The sequence below is a fragment of the Poecilia reticulata genome, chromosome 12 (assembly GCF_904066995.2).
Source record: "Poecilia reticulata chromosome 12, P_reticulata-male-v2, whole genome shotgun sequence".
Lineage (NCBI taxonomy): Eukaryota > Metazoa > Chordata > Actinopteri > Cyprinodontiformes > Poeciliidae > Poecilia > Poecilia reticulata.
In genome coordinates this window covers 1,938,830-1,961,311 of record NC_088841.1, presented here as the reverse complement: position 1 = coordinate 1,961,311, position 22,482 = coordinate 1,938,830, and the positions used below count along the sequence as shown (strand labels likewise).

Below are 22,482 nucleotides of genomic sequence, written 5' to 3'. Positions count from 1 at the left end.
TATCTCAATGTGCTAAATGACCTTTGACCTCATTTGGTCATTTCATCAGTGAGGCAAAGTCAGGTGAAACTGTTACAGTACTGCAAAATATTTGAGCTGCATTTAGTTGTGTCTACTATCTTCTACTCTTTAAGTCAAATTAATTTAGGGAGTTTTAGATTTTGAACATAAAAGTATGAGTTTTTTTCTTGCATATTTTGAAGTAATTATTTGGTTTGATTTGCATCATTAAGTTAAAACTCACGACTCAAGATTAATTAACTTAAAAAACAATGTTTAGACTACGTGTCTCTTGTTGTTAAATCAACTTCATGAACTTTAATTTCTGAGTTTCTGAGGCAGCATGTTGACTTTAATTTTCTAGTTTAACCACCTTCAAATGTTTTACAGTGCAGGCACAAATGTGCATCCTGCAGTAACTTCTCCCTGTTCCACCGGACCAAGTGCTACACTTGGGCCCTGACCTAAACCAGGCATCATCTTGTAGTAGACATTCCACTTTGTGGAAAGGGTCACCCTAAAGGTGACCTTTTTCCTCAATTAGCTGTCCAAATAAAACCTCAGTCAGCTGTCAAAAGCCAGAACAATACTTTTAGAACTTCCAGAAGTTGAAATAAATATTTGGCAATAATTGTTGCCAGTGTAATTAAACAGGTTAATGGAAAGAAAATCTGAATTCATGTTCAGCTGTTAGTCGTGACTGCAGAATCTGACCTTGATGAATGGAGTTTCTGGACACAAGTACTGGTCACAAGAAAAGTAAATCAACAAAGAAGATGGCAATCTAGATCTTTAGGATTTGAAGAGACAAATAAATCTGGCATCACCAGAAATACTGAGAGCTTGAGTTAACAGGAGTTCTTGTGCAGCAGTCATACCCTCACTGTAGCCCTTAGCAGGTCTTTATCCCAGCAGGAAAGGCACAGGGGAAAGTCATTCCTGCTGCAGAGTCCTGCTCTGTTCTTGGTGCCTGTTGAGTAGTGGTGGAGAAAGTACTCAAAAATGTACTTAAGTAAAAGTAAAACTACCACATTAACATTTGTACTTAAGTAAAAGTAAAAACAGTTCTGGCTTTTAAAAATACTTGAGTATTAAAAGTAAAAGTACTTGCTGAATGCATTACCTAATCCCTAATACAATATCATTAAGTGAACCGATTGTATTTAATTTTAATACATCAGAAATGTGCTGTTTTAATGAACAATGCCACAGATGAAGCATGTTTTTATAATGTTTACTCTGTAACATAGTTTAGACTTAGATATGTGATTCTATGCATCATAATTTCAGGGATGGAAACATCTTGTCTCCTGTCCTAACAGCATGAACTTCACTTTTTTTGCCACTTGTGGCATTTATTTTGAAAGAAATCCAACAGAAAGGGGATGGAAAGAAGGTAGGAGGGGGAGGACATGCAACCGAGGAGCCACGTAGCAGAGTTGTAGTCAAGACCAGCACCCCGCGCTACGTGACACAAAAAAATTAAGTTTTACCTATCAAAATTGCTTCTCAAATTGATCTGAAAGATCCACATTCCCATAAAACACCTAGATATTTAATACTTAGAGCTGAAATAAATTTAATCAGTAAAGATCCGTCCAGAAGAATCAAATCGTTCCTGAATGTCATATCAATGCAGACTTTGGTCACAGCATTGTCCCATATTTCCGACACCTCAGTCAACATCTCCACACAATAATTCAGCGCATGAGTGACAACTTTTTTTCATCGCAGATGCAACATGTGTGTCTCAGTCAGTACAGCTAGCTTTGCTAACATCACATCCACGGAGCTTACCTTTCTTTAAGCTTTCCTTCGAAGTGACGCTAAAAGTTGGACGAAGTCCCCACCGTCTGTGAAAACGAAGCGCTGCTTATTTTACATATCGCCATATCGATTTATGCAGCGCTATTATATTACTGACGATTAGACAGACATCTTCTCCCGCTCAGAGGAAACCACTGCGGATGTCTTGGAGCTCCGTGTGCGAGTAAAGGTGGAGGCGATGGGTGACAACAGACACTAAGTCACGTTATTGCTTGGATTTTACGGCGCCACCTCAAGTCCCTGAACTTCACATTTTAACGGACAAAAAGCGCAATGCGACTTGGATGCAACGAATAAACGCGACAGTTTTGTAGAAATGTAGTGAAGTAGAAAGTACAGATACTTACTGTAAAATGTAGTGGAGTAAAAGTAGAAAGTATCCATTATTAAATCTAGTTAAATAAAGTACAGATACACGAAAATTGTACTTAAGTACAGTAACGAAGTACTCGTACTTCGTTCCTTCCCACCACTGCTGTTGAGTTTCTGTCATTCAGAAGCTGAATGCTACTTCTCCATGTTTGGTTCTGGTTCTGGGGACGCAGAGCAGAACCAGAAAACATGAAAGGTCTGGAAGGTTGATACAATAACAACAGATCTTTAATGTATTGTGGTGCTAAACCGGTCAGTGATTTATAAACTAACAGTATTTTAAAGTCTATTCTCTTAGTCAAAGGACTGTAACTGGGTGATGTAGAACTGCTGATGTTCTCTGTCTCCCTGGTTTTAGTCAGAACTCCAGCAGCAGCGTTCTGGATCAGCTGCTGCTGGAGGATTGATTTGTTAGTTAGACCTGTGAAGACACTGTTGCAGTAATCAATGTGACTAAAGATAAACACATGGATGAGTTTCTCTAGATCTTGCTGAGACATTAGTCTTTTAATCCTGGAAGTGTCATCCATTGTGTGTACCTGCCTATCCTTGCAGGGGGCCTGTCTCCAGGGGCCATTGGGCAACAGGCAGGGTAAATCTTGGACAGGTTGCCAGTCCATCTCTGGGCAGCACAGGGACACAGAACAACAATGCACATATTCACTCATTCTGAGAAGAGAGACTATTTTAGAGAGACTAATGAGCAAGAGTCTGCAACTGTGGGAGGAAGAGGTTGTATCTAGACAGAAAGCCCACACATGCATGGAGAGAGAACATGAACATTTCATGTAGAAAGACCCTGGTATGGATTTGAACCAATACTTTCTGTCTACATCACAGCAGGGGGTGTAGATAACCTCACACACTGTTGCTAGAGCTGGTTGTTTTTGGTTTGATTTTTGATTTCCGGATGATTGTTTCTAACTCTTCACTTCTGTGTTCTGCATTTTATCTTGTATCAGGACCTGATTCTAACCCATGTGAAAGTGTCTAACTGTTTTCCTCTGTGCTTGCTTAATACGTAAGTATTAATTAAGTATTAATATTAAATTCTGTGTGAAGATTAAACCAAATGCCAAAGATTTTGGCAGATTTTTATGGAACCCTTGATAATTTCATGTTTGCTTCTGTTGATCATATTTTTGGTTGTGTTACAAAAGTATTCATTAGTGGTGTTGTGATTGATGGGCCACCAATCATTATCTTTAAATTATTTCAAAAAGTAAGTGTTCGCATTCAGTGGTCACTGTCTTTTATTGCCAATCAAAAAACCTGAACTGCCTCATACTTTGCAGCCTGCAGAGGCGCTGTGTGCAGTGCAGTGTAGCTTCCGGTTTCCTTGCAATGGAAAAGTACCTCACAGGGGAAACACGTCAAAATCCTTCAAACTGCAAATTTAATACAACTTTTAAAAATGCGCTCATTGGGCTAGTCGACCAGCCGTTCTCAGTGGAGGAAGACATCAGGTTTTGCTGACTGGTCTTGCTCTTGGAGCCCCCACTGGGGTGTAAATATTTTAAAGACGTAGCCTTGCCCACGCTCCACCAGACCGTATACTCTCACATTGAATGTCTCATTAAAGAAGGTCTCTCAAACTCCAAATTTCAAAACATGGAGCTCAGGTGTCAGTCTTTCTGTAACCAAAAACCCAGGATATGCTCATAGTTACCCCAGAACTTACTTAGACTTTTTACTTATCCTGCTTTCTGAAACGAGGCCCTGGCATACCTGTCAAGACTCCAGTTTTGGCCAGGAAACTACTGTATTTCACCCCTGTTTCCCGCTGTGCTCCCGTATTAGTATTTTCCCATAAATTTCCTGTATTATAGTAAATACGTCACCAAACACCCCCTGGACCTCCCTCTTACCAAATTCTGCAGCCCCACCTTTCACCCCCTCCCCTCTCTAACAGCAGCGTACAGCAAAAAATTTCCAGTATTCTCCAATCCAACTTGACATGTACTGGCCCTGGTGAGATTAGAGATTTACGCCAAAGAACAGCAACAAGAAGATAACGCACTTCCACTCAAATTGATTGGATGCACTCAGAAGGAGATCTTAAATTATTCTGTGATACGCTATCTATTGATGACAGTTTGCACATTATAGCATGAGAAATAACAGAATGCACACAAAAAGCTCCTCTGAGGAGCCACGAATCAACAAAAAGTGTGTAATTATGAGTTTGTCAGTGATGGAGGGCAGTTTGCATTGATCTGCACAGAGAAGTGTTATCCTAAAGGGCATTGATGTGAGTCCAAGCAGCAGGCGGCAGCAGTAGTCATAGCAACCTTGTTCCCTGAACAGGGACATAAATCTACCAGGTGTACCAGTAAAATGAGTCCGCTGCCTCCTGTCAACAACAGCATAACAATAATAATATTACCGTAATAATAATAACAACCACCTGTTGACTAGTCATCATGTGTCAAACTGTTTAAATCAGATAAAGCGCGCTAACATTAGTGCAAACCAGAAGTTACAGTAAAAATTAATTGAATGAGCTTAAGCAGAAATATTGTTCGTCGGAACAACTCCACCTATTTGAGATGCCATCCATCGTTTCTGGACAGCTGTAGTATTTTTTTAGTGAGCTGGTAAAGCTGAGAGTAGCCCGGCTGACACCGTGTGCGGTGGCTGTCTGGTGGAGAAGAAACGGGGTTAAATGCTCAACCAGCCCATCAAACTTGCTAGTATCCACCTTTTGGGGAATGAAGGAATTTTTCCAAAGAAATGTACACAGTTGGTACACTCAGCTATGAACTCTCAATCATCCACAGACAGGCGGCTCTGCACACACTGTCTGTGCAGAAAATGGAATTTAAATTTTTTTTTTAAAGCAGAGCATTTTAAAGAAACGTAAACCTTAAGACCAGAAACTGGTCTGTGCCTGGTTTGTTGTTTTTATTTATTTTTGGTTGTGGTTTGGTTGAGATCCTGTGCTTGATTCATTTTATGATTCTCCTCTGTACATTTAGTTATTGGGGCTTGCCATAGCAATGCATAGGGAGAGCAGTGACTGACTTGAAGCAAGTCAGTCACTGCCTCCATGCATTGCATGGCAGGCACCTATTGTTCTACACCTAATAGAATGTCTCTTTATTTATTTATTTTTCTTACTTCACCGTTAATGCGTCTCGTACCGCTGTGTGCACCCCCACAATGTGGTATCAAAACGTGTGGCTCAATGTCGTGAGGGGAGCTATTACTCCTGGTTGGATTCGGAGTTACCATGGCAACGTAAATTGCAAAAAAGCCCCCCAAAAGCCCCATTCAAGTCAATAGAGCGAGGCGACAAAAAATGAACAAAAAGCCCTATTTTTGAAGAATTTCTGTGTCGTCATGATTTGACGTAGAAAAGCCATTCAAATTTCAGTTTATAGATACGTCTGTGATCTCTTCAAAAGTAAAGACAGTACGTCGATACAAATTACGGTTTCTCCACATTTTGTCTCCAAGCGACCCAAAGTTTTCGATTTTTTGAAAAGTTAGAGTGCGAGGGCCGCTCCGCTAGAATCTGGGAGAGAGTGGATTTCAGACCCCAAAATAATTTCTAACTCTCCCTCACACCCACAAATATCACGCAATTGGCCTCAAAGTCGGTCAGGACATAGATACGCATGCCTGCTCCGGTAAAATGTTTTCAAAATGTCCCTAGAGCTTACGGTTTTCTGTCCAGGTGCTTCCAACCGATGTGGTGCGACAGGACAATTGCCCATGTTTTTTCATATATTTCTGAAAAATGGCAGACCTCAGCGCACAACATCTTTCTCTCATCGCTGTTAATACTGTGAGCGAGGTAGAGATATGAATTGCGAGAATATCGGAGACGACATATATCCCTCTCATACGCTTCAAAAATTTTTGAATACGTGCCATGGTTCCTAAACGGAAAGGAGTTGTTCGAAGTGCTATTTTTGTGAGAAACAGGCTGGCTTAAACAGAGAATTCTCACCCTCTGTGCCGCCAACAGGTGCAGGGCATTAATTACTGTGACAACAGAGCACAGAGCAGAGGAGCTGCTTAGGATTACAAACGCACCATCATTGTAGTTCTAACTATTGTCTGAACACTCAGTTATTAACAGGGGGTTGAGCAGAATGTCAAAACTACAACATGGCGGAACTGTCTGTCACTCACAGCTGCACTTGGGAGGGATTTAATTACCGTTTCAACAGAACACAGAGCAGAGCACAGTAGCTGCTTAGGACTACAAACAAGCCATAACTGTAGTTCTATCTATGGCCAAGACTCAGTTAAAAGAGAGGCCTGCGCAGCATGTAAGGACTACAACATGGCGGAACTGTCTGTTAGGAGGACTTGGCTGGTATTGAGAACTACTTGTGTTTTGAGCATTATATAACTGATTTAACCAAATTACTATTACACATGGGATTAGTGTGGCTATTTCAAATGAAGCTTACTGAAAATTTCAAAATAAAAGCCTTGACAATTTTTACATCATGTAATTGCTCTTTTGGCCATTAGATTACTGGTTTAACAAAACCACTGTTACACCCGGGATTAGTGTTGCAATTTCAAATGAAGCTTAATGACAATTTCAAAATAAAAGCATCAATAATCCTCTCAGGTAAGTGGTATTAGCTTTTATTATCTTTTTCCCTCGAGTTAGTTATAATATTAGATTAGAAGATAATAGAAGATATAATATTCAAATGTTTTCAAAATTTTGCTAGGGCTTATGGTTTTTTGTCAGGGTCCTTGAGACCGACGCTGGGTGTCTCACAAGTATAGAAACTCTGTCTCCAGCATCCTGTCTGACAGAGAGAGCCAGCCCAGGTCCAGATAATGAATTGCCATAGCAACGGGTCCCAGAAAGAGGCATAGAGTAGTCTCACAAACAGGCGCAGAGGCAGGTCTCACAATGCATGGTGGGATGAATAGATATTTCCTCTGACTATTCATATTTTGCTTACATTCAATTATTATTTCTATTAATTTTTCAGTGTGAATTAAAATCCTTAGTATGAAGGTTGAAAAATTTCGAGAAATAAACAATTACGGACAGTCGTTATTTTTTTTTTATTTCGGACCGCGAGTGAGAACCACATGTACGAAGCTTATAAGTCATCAGTCTCGGACTGAAACTCATTGAACATTTGGTTCAGTCATGTACTGTTGCAGTGAATCAGATCGGCCATAGAAATATGGTGATGGATTTGGCAAGAGCATCAGTCATTGAACATTGTTGATGAGCCATGTAAAGCTTAATAGTATTGCTAGGTTATTCTCTGATTCGTTTTAGCTGTGCAAACTATAGCTAAAATGTTTGGTTTAAACTGACGGGCACATTTGGCAGACCCCGTAAAATTTCTGCAGGAATTTTCTCGTTTACTTCTTAAATTTCTATCAGCTGCAAAAAGCCTTAACCCTTTTCTTTGAAGAATTGGGTAAAAGACAGACTTGTGAATGTGAAAATGCTGATGTGAATTCTTAAAACACGAAACCTGTTCCATAAATCCTTACCTTGGCCTTTTCAGCTGAAACTGTTGACTTCACAAGCTTAGTAAAGTAGTTTTGCCTCTAAGGGCTTTTATTGAACAAAACTGGGAGATAAACTGCAGCTGGGTGAAACATTCATACAGTGAATCATTTTAGAAAGCAGCACTTGCAAAGACATTTATGAAACACACAACTTCAGAAGTATGGTTTAGCTGTAATACAATTTTATTTTGTGTCATTTTTATAACATTATGCTTCATTTTTAAACCTTAAAACTCCCACTTGTTGCTCTTGTGATGACAGGAAGAACAATCCAGGTGATGCCACAGTTCTCCAAAATCTGCTCCAGTTTCAAATCGCAGCCAGCTGTGTTTGTTTGAAGATGGAGATTAAAAGGCAGACAGATTAATACATGGTGCGAGTTATAAATTGATTACACAGGCTCACAGAGCTGAATAAAACATCCAGTTTTAAATCATCGTGTGAGATTAAAGGGGGCAGATTTTCCAAAATATCATTACAAAAAAATCTTAAGGCAGAATCATATTTACACTCCTTGCTTCCATCTGCCTGCAGAAAGGAATTTGATTCTAAATTAAAATGCCGATCCGTGTTCAAGGAAATTGAAACTTGAAAATTGGATACTGCAGATGTATCTGAGATTAACGTCCGTGGTGATCTTTCTGAGGGAACATCACAGCGTTTTCATGGAAGCAGGTGTAACAAATGGGATTGTCGTTTTTGTTACAATGTTATTAAAATGAGATTTTCATAGACGTGCATTCTCATTAGGACTCATTAGCAGGTTTTTAAAAAAATCTATTTTGCTCTTGTGCAGTCTTGTTTATTTTGAAATGATTGATATAACTTCTGTTTCAGTTGCATACTTCCAGAAGACTGTACTACAAGTTCATGGAAAGTATTGAAGTCAAGACGGTCCCGATGTTGTCCTTTTTAAGAATTATCTTCTAGAGAAAAGCGTTCACAAAAAGGTTTGCCAGCAAAGCTTAATTTGACCTTAATAAGGAAAGGTCATGAAATGTGCTTTATTCTCATAAGTGAAAGCAAGTAGTACAATCATGGTGCTTTAGAGAACTTTTCCTTTATTTTCTGTACTGAATACATCCATCCATACATACATTTATTTTCTTTTGCTTATCTGTGGTCGGGTCGCGGGGTCAACAGCCTAAATAGAAAGGCCCACCTGAGAAACATAGTTCCTCCAGCGGGTCCTGGATCTTCCTCTGGGTCTTCCTCTGGGTCTTCCTCTGGGTCTTCCTCTGGGTCTTTCTCTGGGTCTTTCTCTGTGTCTTCTCTGGGTCTTCCTCTGGGCCCCTCTGGGTCTTCTCTGGGTCTTCCCCTGGGTCTTTCTCTGGGTCTTCCTCTGGGTCTTCCTCTGGGTCTTTCTCTGGGTCTCCTCTGGGTCTTCCTCTGGGTCTCCTCTGGGTCTTCTCTGGGTCTTCTCTGGGTCTTCCTCTGGGTCTTTCTCTGGGTCTTCCACTGGATCTTTCTCTGGGTCTTTCTCTGTGTCTTCTCTGGGTCTTCCTCTGGGCCCCTCTGGGTCTTCTCTGGGTCTTCCCCTGGGTCTTTCTCTGGGTCTTCCTCTGGGTCTTCCTCTGGGTCTTTCTCTGGGTCTCCTCTGGGTCTTCCTCTGGGTCTTCTCTGGGTCTCCTCTGGGTCTTCCTCTGGGTCTCCTCTGGGTCTTCTCTGGGTCTTCTCTGGGTCTTCCTCTGGGTCTTTCTCTGGGTCTTCCACTGGATCTTTCTCTGGGTCTTCTCTGGGTCTTCCTCTGGGTCTTTCTCTGGGTCTTCCACTGGATCTTTCTCTGGGTCTTCTCTGGGTTTTTTTCAGGTTCTCCTTCTGAACCAGGAGGCAATATAATCGACATCTGAGCCACCTGAACTGACTACTTGATGTGGAGAAGCAGCGACTCTATTTGGATGACTGAGCTTCTCACCCGTTTTATAAGGGAGAGTTCAGCTGCATTGGAAACTCAGTTTGCTTATCCATGAGCTTGTTGTTCCAGTCAGTACCCAAAGCTCATGGCCGTATGTGAATGTAGGAACATAGACCGAGAGCTTTGCCTGTGACTCAGCTCTTTACCACAACACACTGACACAGCCTCCACATCACTTCAGATGCTGCACCGATCCACCTGTCGATCTCCTGCTCCATCTTTTCCTCATTCGTGAACTCAGTTCAGAGATAGTTCAAATCCTGCACTTGTGGCAGTTACGTCTTACACTTTTCTGGCTGAAGACCATGGTGATGGAGGCCCTGACTTACCTCCATCACATTAGCTATGCCACAAACTTTACTTTGGTGAGGACTTTGGTGGTGTTTTTATATCGCCAGATCTGGTTTAATTTGAATAATGGGCATCTATTATGTGCCCATTATTAATATTTAGTTGTATTTTTCTGCATCTGACATCGCAAACATTGGTAAACATAAACAAAAAACTAAACTAAAACTAAATGTTTTTATAATGTTTTAAATACAGTTTATGTATTTGCATGTAGGTTCAAAACATACAACAAAAATGTATGTAGGTTTTGAATTTCTAAATGACTATTTATCGGTGTACTCCATGTATTACAAAGAACATGGATATTTCATAACATAGTTTATGGTAACGGTACGTGGAAGGGATGAATGGATGGCTGAGGGGGGAGTTTACCTGCAGCCACTTGAGAGTATGAAAACAGCTTAGCAACATAAAAGTCAAAAAAAGCAGAAAGTTTGAAGATGCATGTAAACAAATTAGAATAAAGCATTATATTAATATGAAACTAAGCACTAAAAGCATCAAAGTGGCATCGAGCCAAACTGCCTGAAGATTTTCTTCATGGAAGCAGAAAAATGAAAAAAGGAATTCTCAGAAATAGATCTAATTATAAAAACAGGCACATCTTGTGTTCAGAACGGTATGTGCAGACTGAAGTTTCATCAGCCGTCCTTCTGATAAAAAGAACATTTTTCAATATACAATAATTTTTCTAATTACTTCAAAAGTATCAGCTGATAGAAGTAAAATTTGGACAGCTGGTTCAGTGAACTTTGGATGTTTTACTGAAATGGGTTGATTTAAAAAGCTTCAGGCAGAGCTGCTGATGGTGCATGACTCCATGCACTTCCAACACCTTATGACCAGGTTTTATTTAAATAATTGCTCCAACTCGATTGGTAAATCCTTCAGCTAAAAGATCAGGTCAGTTGGTATGCCTGCTAATGTGCAGGTCTTTAAGTATTCTGTCCAATAACTGGCCCTGTGCAGCACCTAATCACAGAAGTGCTTTAGAGTTCAGCCTGTTAAATTACACATTTAACTCTGACGTTGGTATTTAGCATGCAGCCAAATAAATGGCTAATTTAGCAGTCTGACTAATGACTGATGTGTTTAGCATGCGGGCTAATGAGCGAGCTGGAGGCTGATTAGTATTGCTCCACAGAGACACACCAGTGTTCTGTTTACTCATCTCATTCTCAGCTGCCTGATGGATAAACACACAGAAACAGTTACTGGGATTTTGGCAAGTGGGAGTGTGTTTTATACGTGTGTGTGGTTATCTGAGTGTTTGTTGTGGATAGCAGTGAAAAATAAGACTTTGTGCTTTATGGTTCATTTATTCTAGTTAGACTGCTCTGTGGACGCTGAAACCGCACTCATTATAAATTACTTAGTCCATTTCGTAAAGGTAGTTTTGTGTTCAACTTTCAAAAAGAACTGCAGTAAACACGTTGTTAAACTATTTATAGATAAATTAGAAAAAGAAACCTATAGCAGGTGTTTTTTCTCTATTTATCTGTTAATTTACTATTTACAGTGGGTTCAAAAGTATTCACACCCCTTAAACATTTCTATATTTTGTCACACTACAACCACAGACATAAATATGTTTCCTGTGAATGGGGTCTACCACTGTGAAGTAGAAAGAAAATTATGATTCAAAACATTTCTTACAAAAAAAAACAATGAAAAGTGCGGTGTGTAGAAGTATCCAGCCCCCTGAGTCAGTCCTCTGTGGAACCACGTTCTGCTGCTATTGCAGCTGCTAGTCTTTAGGGTTTGTCTCCACCAGCTTTGATCTGAAATTTTTGCCCATTCTTTGCCAAACAGCTCAAGCTCAGTCAGACTGGATGCATTGTGTTTGTGCGTTTGTGAACAGCAGCTTTCAGATCTTGCCACAGATTCTGGATTGAATTTAGGTATGGACTTTGACTAGGCCATTCAGCCCTGGCTTTATGGTAAGGGTGGTTGACCTGCTGGAAGCTGAATCTCAGACATGGTTATATTCAGACATATAAATATGAAATTGTTCAAGGGGTATGCTTTTGCAAGCCACTGTATGTTCAGTGCAGAACATGACAACTTCTTTGGTGACCTTTTGGTTGTAGTGTTCCTACAGTGTATTTATGAGCCACACTCTGGTTACTTAATCATGGCTTTATTAATGTCAGTAAACACACAGAACCCGATTCAGGAAGAATAAACTGTGCTTGCCTTCAGCATCACTGCTCATCATTTGCTCCCACAACCTGCTCCATGTTTTAGGCATGGCGAAATAAAATAAAATAAGTAAATGCTGACAGAAATGCTAACGATAGTTTTATTTTTTTTATTTCTGCTCTTCTCCATGATGTGGTCTCGGTATACTGAGGTCAGATCAAATCTGCTGATGCAGATATGCTGGCATATTACAGAAACCATGTAATTATGATCATAGTTGGATATGTGAAAGAATACAGTGGATCTCTAGTATTTAGTTAGGGACTACAGCCACCCACGAATAGATGAAATCTGCAAATACTTCAGACATCTCTAAAAACAATTATAACTGCTTATTTTATTAGTTCAAACGCCAGATATACTACAATATTCATTAGTGTACATGGTGAAAACCCCTTTGCTCTGTGGTAGAAGCTAACATTTATAGTCATCATTGTCTCTACTTATGGTGGTACAGCCAATCAGCACCAAGGAAAATGAATGGCACTCCTGGATTGGCTGTTTTGCAAACACCAGCCAATAGCATATCAAGTAGCATTGCTTCCAGGTATTTCTGCTTCCCAAGCAGCATTTTTTACGAAAGTTACATTCAGGAGGAAAAGTCTGTTAATAGGTGAATCCATGAATACTGAAACTCGAATAGCTCCAATATTTGCAACAAACAAATTGCACAAAAGCAGTTTAAATAGTATATTAAGACTGAAGCTTACACAAATTCAGATGTTTAACTTCTGATCTCAGAGTTGTCCCTCTGAGGTCAGAAGAGAGCTTCATCTCCATCTAACAGCCTCACAACGATCCTGATCATCTGCAGCCTCACAGTGGAACGCTACCAAATTAATGTTTGCTTGTTCATTTTGGTTTCGCTGACATCATGTCCCTCAGGAAAAGAACTGACGTTTGTGGGTTCTTAGAAGTGCCAGCTGGTAGATTTCAGTCGACCTTGCAAAGAATGCAGACACTCTGAAAATACATCTAGAGAGAACTTCATTTCAGCACCAAAATCCAAACCAAGAATAACTTGGTTTAACTTGGTAAAAAATGTGAATGTGAAAACAGGTTTATACTCTTATTTTCAGACCACTCAGTTTTTTTTTTTTTTTTTTTTGTCTTTGCTAAATTTAAAGAAAGGTTTCATTTGGTTTTGTGCTGCCTGAAGCCCAATGAAATACCAGATGTTCATGACTTCATGAGCTGTTAAAACAACATTTTCTGCTTTGACAAAAGGACTTTTAATACTGCAGAGCTTAAAGTTCTGAATTTGAAATCTTCTCGTGATAGTTTCTTTTTCCTCTGGCAGCTTTGATGTTTGAAAATTAAACGTTGAAACTATGAGCAAAAAATGTTTTACCACCATCTAAATGATTTAGCACAACAATTCTAAGCTTTAGACAGATCTTGACCACATTACTGATAATTATTTGACATATATTCATGAGGCATCAGAAAGTACAGTGATCCCTCACTATAACGCGGTTCACCTTTCGCGGTCTAACTGCTTCGCAGATTTTTTTGTGCAGTTTTTTTCGTGCAGTTTTTTTCACAGTGCATTGTGTTCTGCGTCCTGATTGGCTAAACAGTCTTAGAGCTCCTTCTCTACCTGTGTGCCAATAAAGTTACGGTATTTAAATATAAGTAATACAGATTGGCCATTCAGGAGATGAAAGCTGAAAACTTTGAATGCCAGCTGGAAAAAACCGTAGCCAGAATCGGCGCAAAACCCGACCGGAGGCTTGGATGACGAGATCCATCGCTCTGCCGTAGATACAGCTGTCAATCTCGTGGGGCAGGTTGGAGGAGATTCTTTAATGACATGACTCCTGATCACATTAAGGCCCGATTGATGCACATCCGCTGACCTGAAAACAGGTTTTGTTCTTCGGTTTCAATGTAGAGTATTTAATTATGTTGTATAATAATTGTAAAAACTAAAGATAACTACTTCGCGGATTTCACTTATCGCAGGTTATTTTCAGAGCGCAACCCCAGCAAAAAACAAGGGATCACTGTAACTTCAGAAATGTCTTTAAAAATTATTTGTTTTTCATTGGTTATAAAAATCTAAATGCCATATATCGTTTAATGTCAAGCATGTTCAAGCATGAAGTTGTTCATAAATGTGCCTTCTACCAGACCTGCTGAGGTCAAAGGTCTCTGATCGGTTTTATTAACGGATGGCTTTGTACCATCAAAGTAAGAGCTGTGTCTGAATCTTGGATAACGTTGGGGTTCCCAGCTGACTATGAAGTGGCTGACACAGCTCTCAACCACCAGATGGTGGACTGCTCCATCAGTATGATGGGTCAGCCTGAACCTAAGTTGAGCTAGCATGCTAGGGTCCTATTCAGCAGTGATTTTTGCATGCTGGTCAGTCTGGGGCTCCCCGTCTGTCATGGGGAAGACAGAGCGGAGGGAAAAGCAGAGCATGTACTTCTGATCTCCCTCCTCTGATCCTGAGATATGAATCATGACTGAGAGGATAAGGTCTGAAATACCAGCTGCTGGGGAAGGATACCTGGCTTTTCCTTCCGCTCTCTGTGACACCTCAAATGATCAGATTGTCACAGGGATGAACGGCTGCCGTTGTGTATGAATAAAATGCATTAAAACTGGCGCTGCAGGTGTTTTTTTTTTAAATTTACTTTGTAATTTAACGTCCTGAAATTGGATCTCTGCCTCTTTACAAACTCCTGCTCTTTCTGAAACTCCACCTCCAGGAAGTCATCACAACATGGCTCCTCTATTAACCCTTTCACAACGTTTTTACCAGCATTGCTCTGAGAAGTAGCTCCTAAATTGAGCTTAGCAGATGTGCAGTTCCAGCAGGTGTTTGCTAATTGCTCCTGGCTAGTCTGAAGGAGCAGAGTGGGGGTTCAGAAGCTTGGAAACTGCAGCTCTGTGGAGGCAGCACTCAGTCCCACCAAGTGTTTTGCACAACTGAATGGTTGCCATGGGAGATTAAAGAATTTCTCAAACATGCATGAAACATGCATGATTCCCTCATTAAAACCTTGGTTATTAATTAGGTAATAACATGTAAAGCTCAATAAAAGTCAACTTTACGTAACACTGCCCCTTTAAGGGTGCCCCGCAGGAAGAAGCAAGAAGCAAGGCTCTGATCTAGGATCACCTTGTGTTCTTTATGTTATTATCAAACCCAGAAAATATCCCATCAAAGGTTAGGGTCAGCCGTTTGATCTGTGACTCATCAGCGAACTGCACAGGGAAACTGCACTGACCCTCTGCCTGCAGACAGCATCCAACCAGCAGATTAAAGCTGCTCCCTCACAAACATACACACAGATTTAACAACATCAACAGAGATATGAGCTCACAACATGAGTGACATAAAAACACACACATAGTAATTACAATGATTAGACCAGTAATGAGTGTCAGTTTGTTCCTTGCATGCACACTCATCATTATCTCCCAACATTACACACACACACACACGCACCCACACACACACACACACACACACGCACACACACACACACACACGCACACACACACACACACACACACACACACACACACACACACACACACACACACACACACACACGTGAACACGCCACCGTGCACAGAACTGACCGGAGTTATTTGGTTAAACTCTGAAACATTGCTAACCATGCTGAAGCAGCTTCTGATGAGGATGGAGGAAGGTTTTAGTTCAGTCCAGTCAGGTGGTTTGTTGATGAATAAGAACATGACTGCTGCTCCGCGCTCCTTTAGATTCAATAAGAAGTAAAAGCCTGTAGGAGCAGCAGAGAGGAGTACAGCTACAGACACATTAACAGTCTAATACACAGGCTTTGTGTGGTGCAGTTGGTTCCACATGCAGGCATGTATCATCACATCTTCATCACCCTAGTTGTGTTCACAGATATTTATCAGCTTTTAAAATAGACAATAATATTCATTCAACATATCTTGCACACTTCACACATTCAGAGCACACTTGTCTGTTTATTTCTCGCTATTTTCTTTATTCCTTTTTGTACCCATTGGAGTACCAGGTTCATCCAGCTGTCTATGAGGTCTTCAAACCTGGCTTTGAGATACAACCAGCAAATTCAGCAGCTGTCCTGAAAACCTGCCCTGTTTTTCTCTTTTACTTAACATTGATTAGAACCTAGAAAATTTATCTCTTTGTTGCATTACTCCAAAAAGGAATATTTGTCCTTTATTCTCGGGGTGATAAATATAGTCTCTCTTCTTTTTGACTGGCTTTGGGTTTTAACCCTTGTGCGTGCGAGGACTGAGGCAAATGATACAAGTTTTACGTGTGTGGGGTCGGTTGGACCCCATTTCTAAACACAAGGGCTAACTTTACATGTCTACAGTTCTTCATTTAATCTGAGTGTCCAAGCATAATATTCACATGAATGCTCACTCAGATCCATGTTGTTTCCAGAGGGTCAGATCCTTCTGTCATTTGCACTGTGTGGTGGATTTCTGCCAATATATGTAAATTGTTGACATGAAGTGTCAGTAGGTAAGTGACAGTGAGGTCCAACAGAACCAACACTGAGGTTCTTTCACAACTTTAGATACAACTGTACTTTGTGCAAAATAAGCTGGCAGTCAGTGCAGCCTTAACGCCTCAGCTCTGAAGCCACATCTCTTCTTCTGTCACAGAAAAGACAATGAGCTGAGAGAATGTCACAGGCTAATAGAGTGAACCAGGAAGGTCTCCAAGTTTGATTGCAGACACACAAACTCAGGAGATACAATCTAAATAGAGAGTAGGAGAGAATCACCCTGAGCTGAAGACAAACAACTGTTCCCAGATAGCTTTAGATAAGCCATGTTCCTGGTGTCTGGCTGAGAGAGGTCTGATTTCTTTGTTTGCTTTCCACTCTCACAATGTGACCATTTCAGTCTGTTTGCTGCTACAGTTTTACAAACAAAATGCTCAGCTGGAGCTTTGACTGCTTGTTTCACACAAATTACAGGATACCGTTAATCTGAGTTCTGATCTCTGCAGATGCATTAACAGCAGAACTAAAAGGAAACAATTAAAGGAAGAATCCTATCGTCAGTATCAAAGCAAAGGTTTTAAAGGGATCTTATTACACCTGATAACTTCATTTTATATTCAGCAATATGAAACAAGACTGAATCGTTTAGCCAGACAAACAATTAAAATAAAGTAACCTCATTTTTTTCCAGCGGTTTGAACATTTTATCCTCCTGCGAACAGCTGCAGGTTGAAACGTTTTGCAGATCCTCTTCAAAACTTCAACGAGTCAATGAGCACAATCAGACCTGCAGGCAGCAGAAAAGTGCCAGCCATTACCTTTTCCACAACCACACCGGACCTGAGTGCTGTGTTTTCAGGTGTGTGTAGAGCTTGAGTAAGCAGAGCTGCATGTGTGTGTGCGTGTGCATGTGTGTGTGTGTATGCCCACAGGCTAAATGTACATATTACAGCTTCATACATAAACAGCTTGTGTGTTTACCAGCTCTGCTGTTGCTGCTTGGCCCCCGGCTGGATCAGCTGTGCTCCTTCACATCTCTGCCTCCTCATTGATACATCACTACAGAGGCTGAAACACACACACACACACACGCACGCACACCCCCACGCACACCCACCCACACACACGCACGCACGCACGCACACACACACACACACACACACACACACACACACGCACACACACACACACACACACACACACACACACACACACACTCCTTCTGAGACCCTCCGCTGGTTCCAAGGTGGCTCATTATTCAGGAGCAACTGAAATATTCATCAAGTGAAACACAGAGTGTTATCATTTGCTGTGTGAGTGAGCAGAGGATTTCAATAACAATTAGCTTTAAATTGCACCTTTGCTCTTCATGTCTATTTATTCCAGCTCTTTAGTCACCTCGTAGGGTCAGTGCTCATATTTTTCAAACATTTCTCAGCGCTACCTCATACATTGCCATGCTAAAATATTCACACCCCTTGAACTTTGTCTCATTGTGATTGTGACAGCATGATGGGAAACTTTAATGTATTTACTTTCATGTGGCTATCAACACAAAGCCTAAGGCTTTATGCAAGAAGCGGTTCTTCTGGGGGCTCAAATTGCAGTAATAAATGTTTGTTGCTGGTGAATCAGACATGTTGTGAATGGAGTTCTGTAACCTTGTAGAATGAAATGGCTAAGAATGTCTGCTCCGTGCAGACTGACATGGGAATGTGTGAGTGTGTGTGTGTGTGTGCGTGTGTGTGTGTGTGTGTGTGTGTGTGTGTGTGTGCGTGGGTGTGCGTGTGTGTGTGTGTGTGTGTGCGTGTGTGTGTGTGTGTGTGTGTGTGTGTGTGTGTGTGCGTGTGTGTGTGTGTGTGTGTGGTATATAAATGTTGTGCCACTAAATCAAAACGTGCAGTTGTAAATACATGCAAATAATGTCTGAGATTTCTTTTCTTTGTGCATCAGTGAATTTACCACCCGTAAATATTTGTAAAAATATTTTTACAAATATTTATATTTGTAAAAAATGGTTTGATTAAGAAAATATGACAATGGACTATTTCAAGGATAAATTATGTAAAATGAGCATTCATTTGGAAAGTTTTTTTATTAAAAAAATGGTCTGCAGAAAATGAGGCATACCACTCTCAATAATCTGTGGAAAAATGTATTTAGCAACAAAACACTTCTAATAATTGATGAGAAGCTTAAAAGAAAACCATATTTATGATCCTTAAAACTCTGAAATTTCCAAGTTTTTTTCTAGAAAATTTCTAATTAATGTCAAAACAGATTAATGTCTGTTTTGAGAATCTGAGTTTTTTTTTTTTGTTGGTAGAAATGTACTTTTAAAAAATGTTTTTAATACAATAGCTGTAACATGCCATCATACATTTTATGAGGTTTTCAGATGAGTAAACATTGATGGAATGTTGACCTGTCTGCTCTGGTCCTTGTTCTCTAATAAACCTCTGAGGCCAAAACAGAACGTCTGCTTTTATACTGAGATGATCCAGATGGACTCTAATTAATAACATTCGAAGCCATATGGTTGCATGGAATTTTATTTAAAGGCATCAGAATTAAGGAACTACATAGAAATGTACTTTGCTATTTTAAAATATTGCCTTACAGAGCACTACACACACAGTATGCTTATTTGAGTGGTGATGGAAAGTTGTTTGTGCCGTTTTTCAGCCTCCAAGCTTCAGATTGTTGAATGTTGCTGAGGAAAGCAGAATAATTTTTCGTTTTATTTTGGGTCTTAAAAGTCATTTCTAAAAGGAGGGGAAAGCAGCTCCTCCAAATGTGGCTCCTGTCAGTAATTCCAGGCTCAGAGCAGCACTCTCCTCAATACCCCTATTTCTTCTTTCATCTTCACTCAGCACCAATCTATGGACATTAGCTCAGCGGCTAGAAATAGGCAGACGTCTGCATATCAGCATTTATTTGGAGAGGCGGCAGAAATCCGTCCACCACAGTTCACATTTCTGAGAACAGACTGGGTTACATCTGGTGTCTGAGTCCTAGCACACCGGGGAAGACCAGAGTGCCATTGGACTGTTTGTTGGCCTCTCAGAAAACACTCAGTGAGAGTGAGTTAGCTGGAACTCTGCGGGTGTGATGGTCCCGTCGCTGTGAGCAGAAGCATGAGCCGAGCCAGAGGAGCGGCGGGAGGCTGTGTGCAGCTAAATGCCAGACTAATGTTTATGGGTGGTAAATGACTGCAGGGGGAATTCAGGCCAGCGTCGATACAAAGCCGGAGTAAACAAGCCCTGCGGTTGGCCGGCACGCTAAAGTGTGGCGCAAAGATTAGAGACAAAACTGTGAATGAGAACAAGTTGTTATTTGGAGATCCTGGCTGCTGCCCAACGCTCCCACACACTTCAGTAGAAATGTCATCTGAATGCAGAGTGAATAAGTGACTCTCTGCTGAGTGTTTACCTGCAGGATAAAAGGACATGTGGGTTAATGGAATCCTCAGAGTTGCCCATTTTAGCGGCGAAAGTGGCGGTTTGCTCAGCTGTGGCTCAGAGGACGTTCGGTCGCTCTGATCTTCCACCGCCAACACACTCTGGACAAGGTCAGCCATCTGTCCACTAGGTGTCTGGAGTGTGTCCCCGGGGGCAAGAAATTATCAAGAACAAGAGCAAAAACAAGGTTTTATGTAAGATCTAAAACAATGACAGTAAACAATCAGAGCTTTACCTTCTACAACAGGTTAGATTGTAGCTCCATCAGTAAACCAGGGCAGCTCCCTCTGAGTTCAGCTCTTGCTCTTCATAACACTCCTTATAACACTTGTTGGATTAACTACATGATGTAAAAAGGGATTTTCCTCCCAATATGGAGAAACATTTCTATTTACATTTCCGTTTTTCGTCACACGGACTACGTTATATAAGTTGTTAAATGATCTGAAATATTTAAGTTTGACACAAAGCCAAGATAATTAAATTAACTATAAAACTGAGATAATTAATGCATTAATCTTTAAATTTGCCCAGACTATTCCAAGTATTATATTTTCATTTCTTCTAATAAAATCTTTATTATTAGCCACAGTATTCCTGATCTGCAGACTCCAGCTGCTCCAGCTGCTGGTGATGCTGGAGCCTGTGACAGAAAAAAAGTTAGTCAGATTCAGGGTGCTGAAGATGTCTACAGAGTGCAAAGTTTTGGTCTTCTAACCCAGCGAGAACAAGTTCTTAGTATTCCCAAAGAATTTGGAATTGAACCTGGTGCAGCTGGTGAAGGCTTCTGTCACCTCATGGTGTTCATTCAGCATCACATCCAAATGAAATGTCTGATTTTTAAACAGAACGTAGCTCTGGATTCTCTGAGATCACATTTGTTTTTAATTGGCACTTGATCAACAAAGAGAATTGAATTGATTAAACCAGCAATCGTATTTGTTACTTTCTGAAAAGATCTTTAAGTACCAGTTCTTCTTTCACTTCTCCCAGGTCAATAATCAATGAACAAAAGTGCAATTCCCCAAGTAAACTGAAAACTGTCTGCTGTGTTTTCTGATTAAAGCTGAACCGAGCTTCTCTCAAACTGTTTCCTCCGTCATTTTCTGCTTGGATTGTCAAAGTTTTAAAAATTTATATTTTTAAATCATTAATGCCTTCGGAGAACACTTGCTAAACTGATTGACGCACATTTTTGTCTTTTGTATGCCATTGTTATGGTTATTAAATAAATAATCTAGAATAAAATGCCACTATACAGAGATGAGCAATTGTTTTTGGCTTAGGAAGTGGTGACTCATGATAATAAAAAAACAAATACCCTTTACTGTTATCTTGACTAATATTCCAAGTACAGGTGGGGGTGGTCAGGTCAGAATAATTTTTTCGCCCCATAAATGTCAAACAACAGAGAGAGCCTCACGGATCATACAGAAGCTTTTTCATGTTGTCAGAGTAATAATAATTTCTTTGGTGTAAAAATTTGCATAAGTTGCTTGGAAAATTGGTTTCCAAATAACTAAAACTTTGCCTCGATCACCTGCTGATTTCTATTTCAGAAACTTGGCACTGTGATATGAAGGAATTCTGTTTATGTGAGTATAAAAAAACAACAGGCATAAATTATATGATAGTGGAAAGGAGCTTCTCACTATCTTTGGGTTGATTCCTTATCAGGCCAATATTATAACAACATAGCTGAGGATGGAACTTGTCTGCAAGTCACAGCTCCTCAATAGATCTCACCAGGTTACAGCTCTGTTGTTTTCTAACTAATCTAACAGAACTAAAGAGAGACGAAGGAAACAGGGCTTTGCTGTTTCTCTTACCTTCTGTGATGGGTTGAAAATGCTGCATAACATTTGTCTAATGGTCTGGATGTTGATTTTGTTGAATGTTAACTGAGAATACAGAGATCTCTACATGACTAGATTATTGTAACAGACTGTATCCTGGTTTAATAAGAAGTGGCTAGTCCATCTTTTAGTGGTACAGAATTCTGCTTCTGGGTCACTGACCTGCTCAATCAGCAGAACCATATGACCTCTGAACCCTGTGGAGTCCGAGGCTGTCCACCCAACTCCACCCCAGACTAAAAGCTACACCCAGAGAACACATCAGTCATCAGACACACAGACTAAATTTACCAAACCCTCACAGATTTCTCAATCATCCGTCCCATCTGCTTTATCTTAATCACAGACCCTACAACATGCAACCTGGATTTCATCCTACATATAAATGACAGTAATCAAGTTATATCTGCAGATGAATATTCAGACATTGTAGAATCAACTGGATTTCAAAAAGTAACTAACCTGAATTCAAACCCAGTAGGAACTTTGGTGGAGGCTTAATGTTC

General features: G+C 40.4%; 2 protein-coding genes across 3 annotated transcripts in view; one reads left to right on the top strand and one right to left on the bottom strand.

The window, feature by feature from the left end:
* Positions 1-22,482, top strand: part of gfra2b (GDNF family receptor alpha 2b) — a 140,853-nt gene that overhangs the window by 34,771 nt on the left and 83,600 nt on the right. The gene's annotated exons all lie outside the window — the stretch shown is intronic.
* Positions 8,616-9,550, bottom strand: LOC145554297 (uncharacterized). Its single transcript, XM_081613849.1, has one exon. The coding sequence runs from the start codon at positions 9,548-9,550 to the stop codon at positions 8,849-8,851; it is 702 nt and encodes a 233-aa protein (XP_081469975.1). The 3' UTR covers positions 8,616-8,848.

What these genes read in the sequence shown, in the direction of transcription:
- LOC145554297 (XM_081613849.1), bottom strand. Translation starts at nt 9,550, where the DNA reads ATGTCGATTATATTGCCTCCTGGTTCAGAAGGAGAACCTGAAAAAAAC.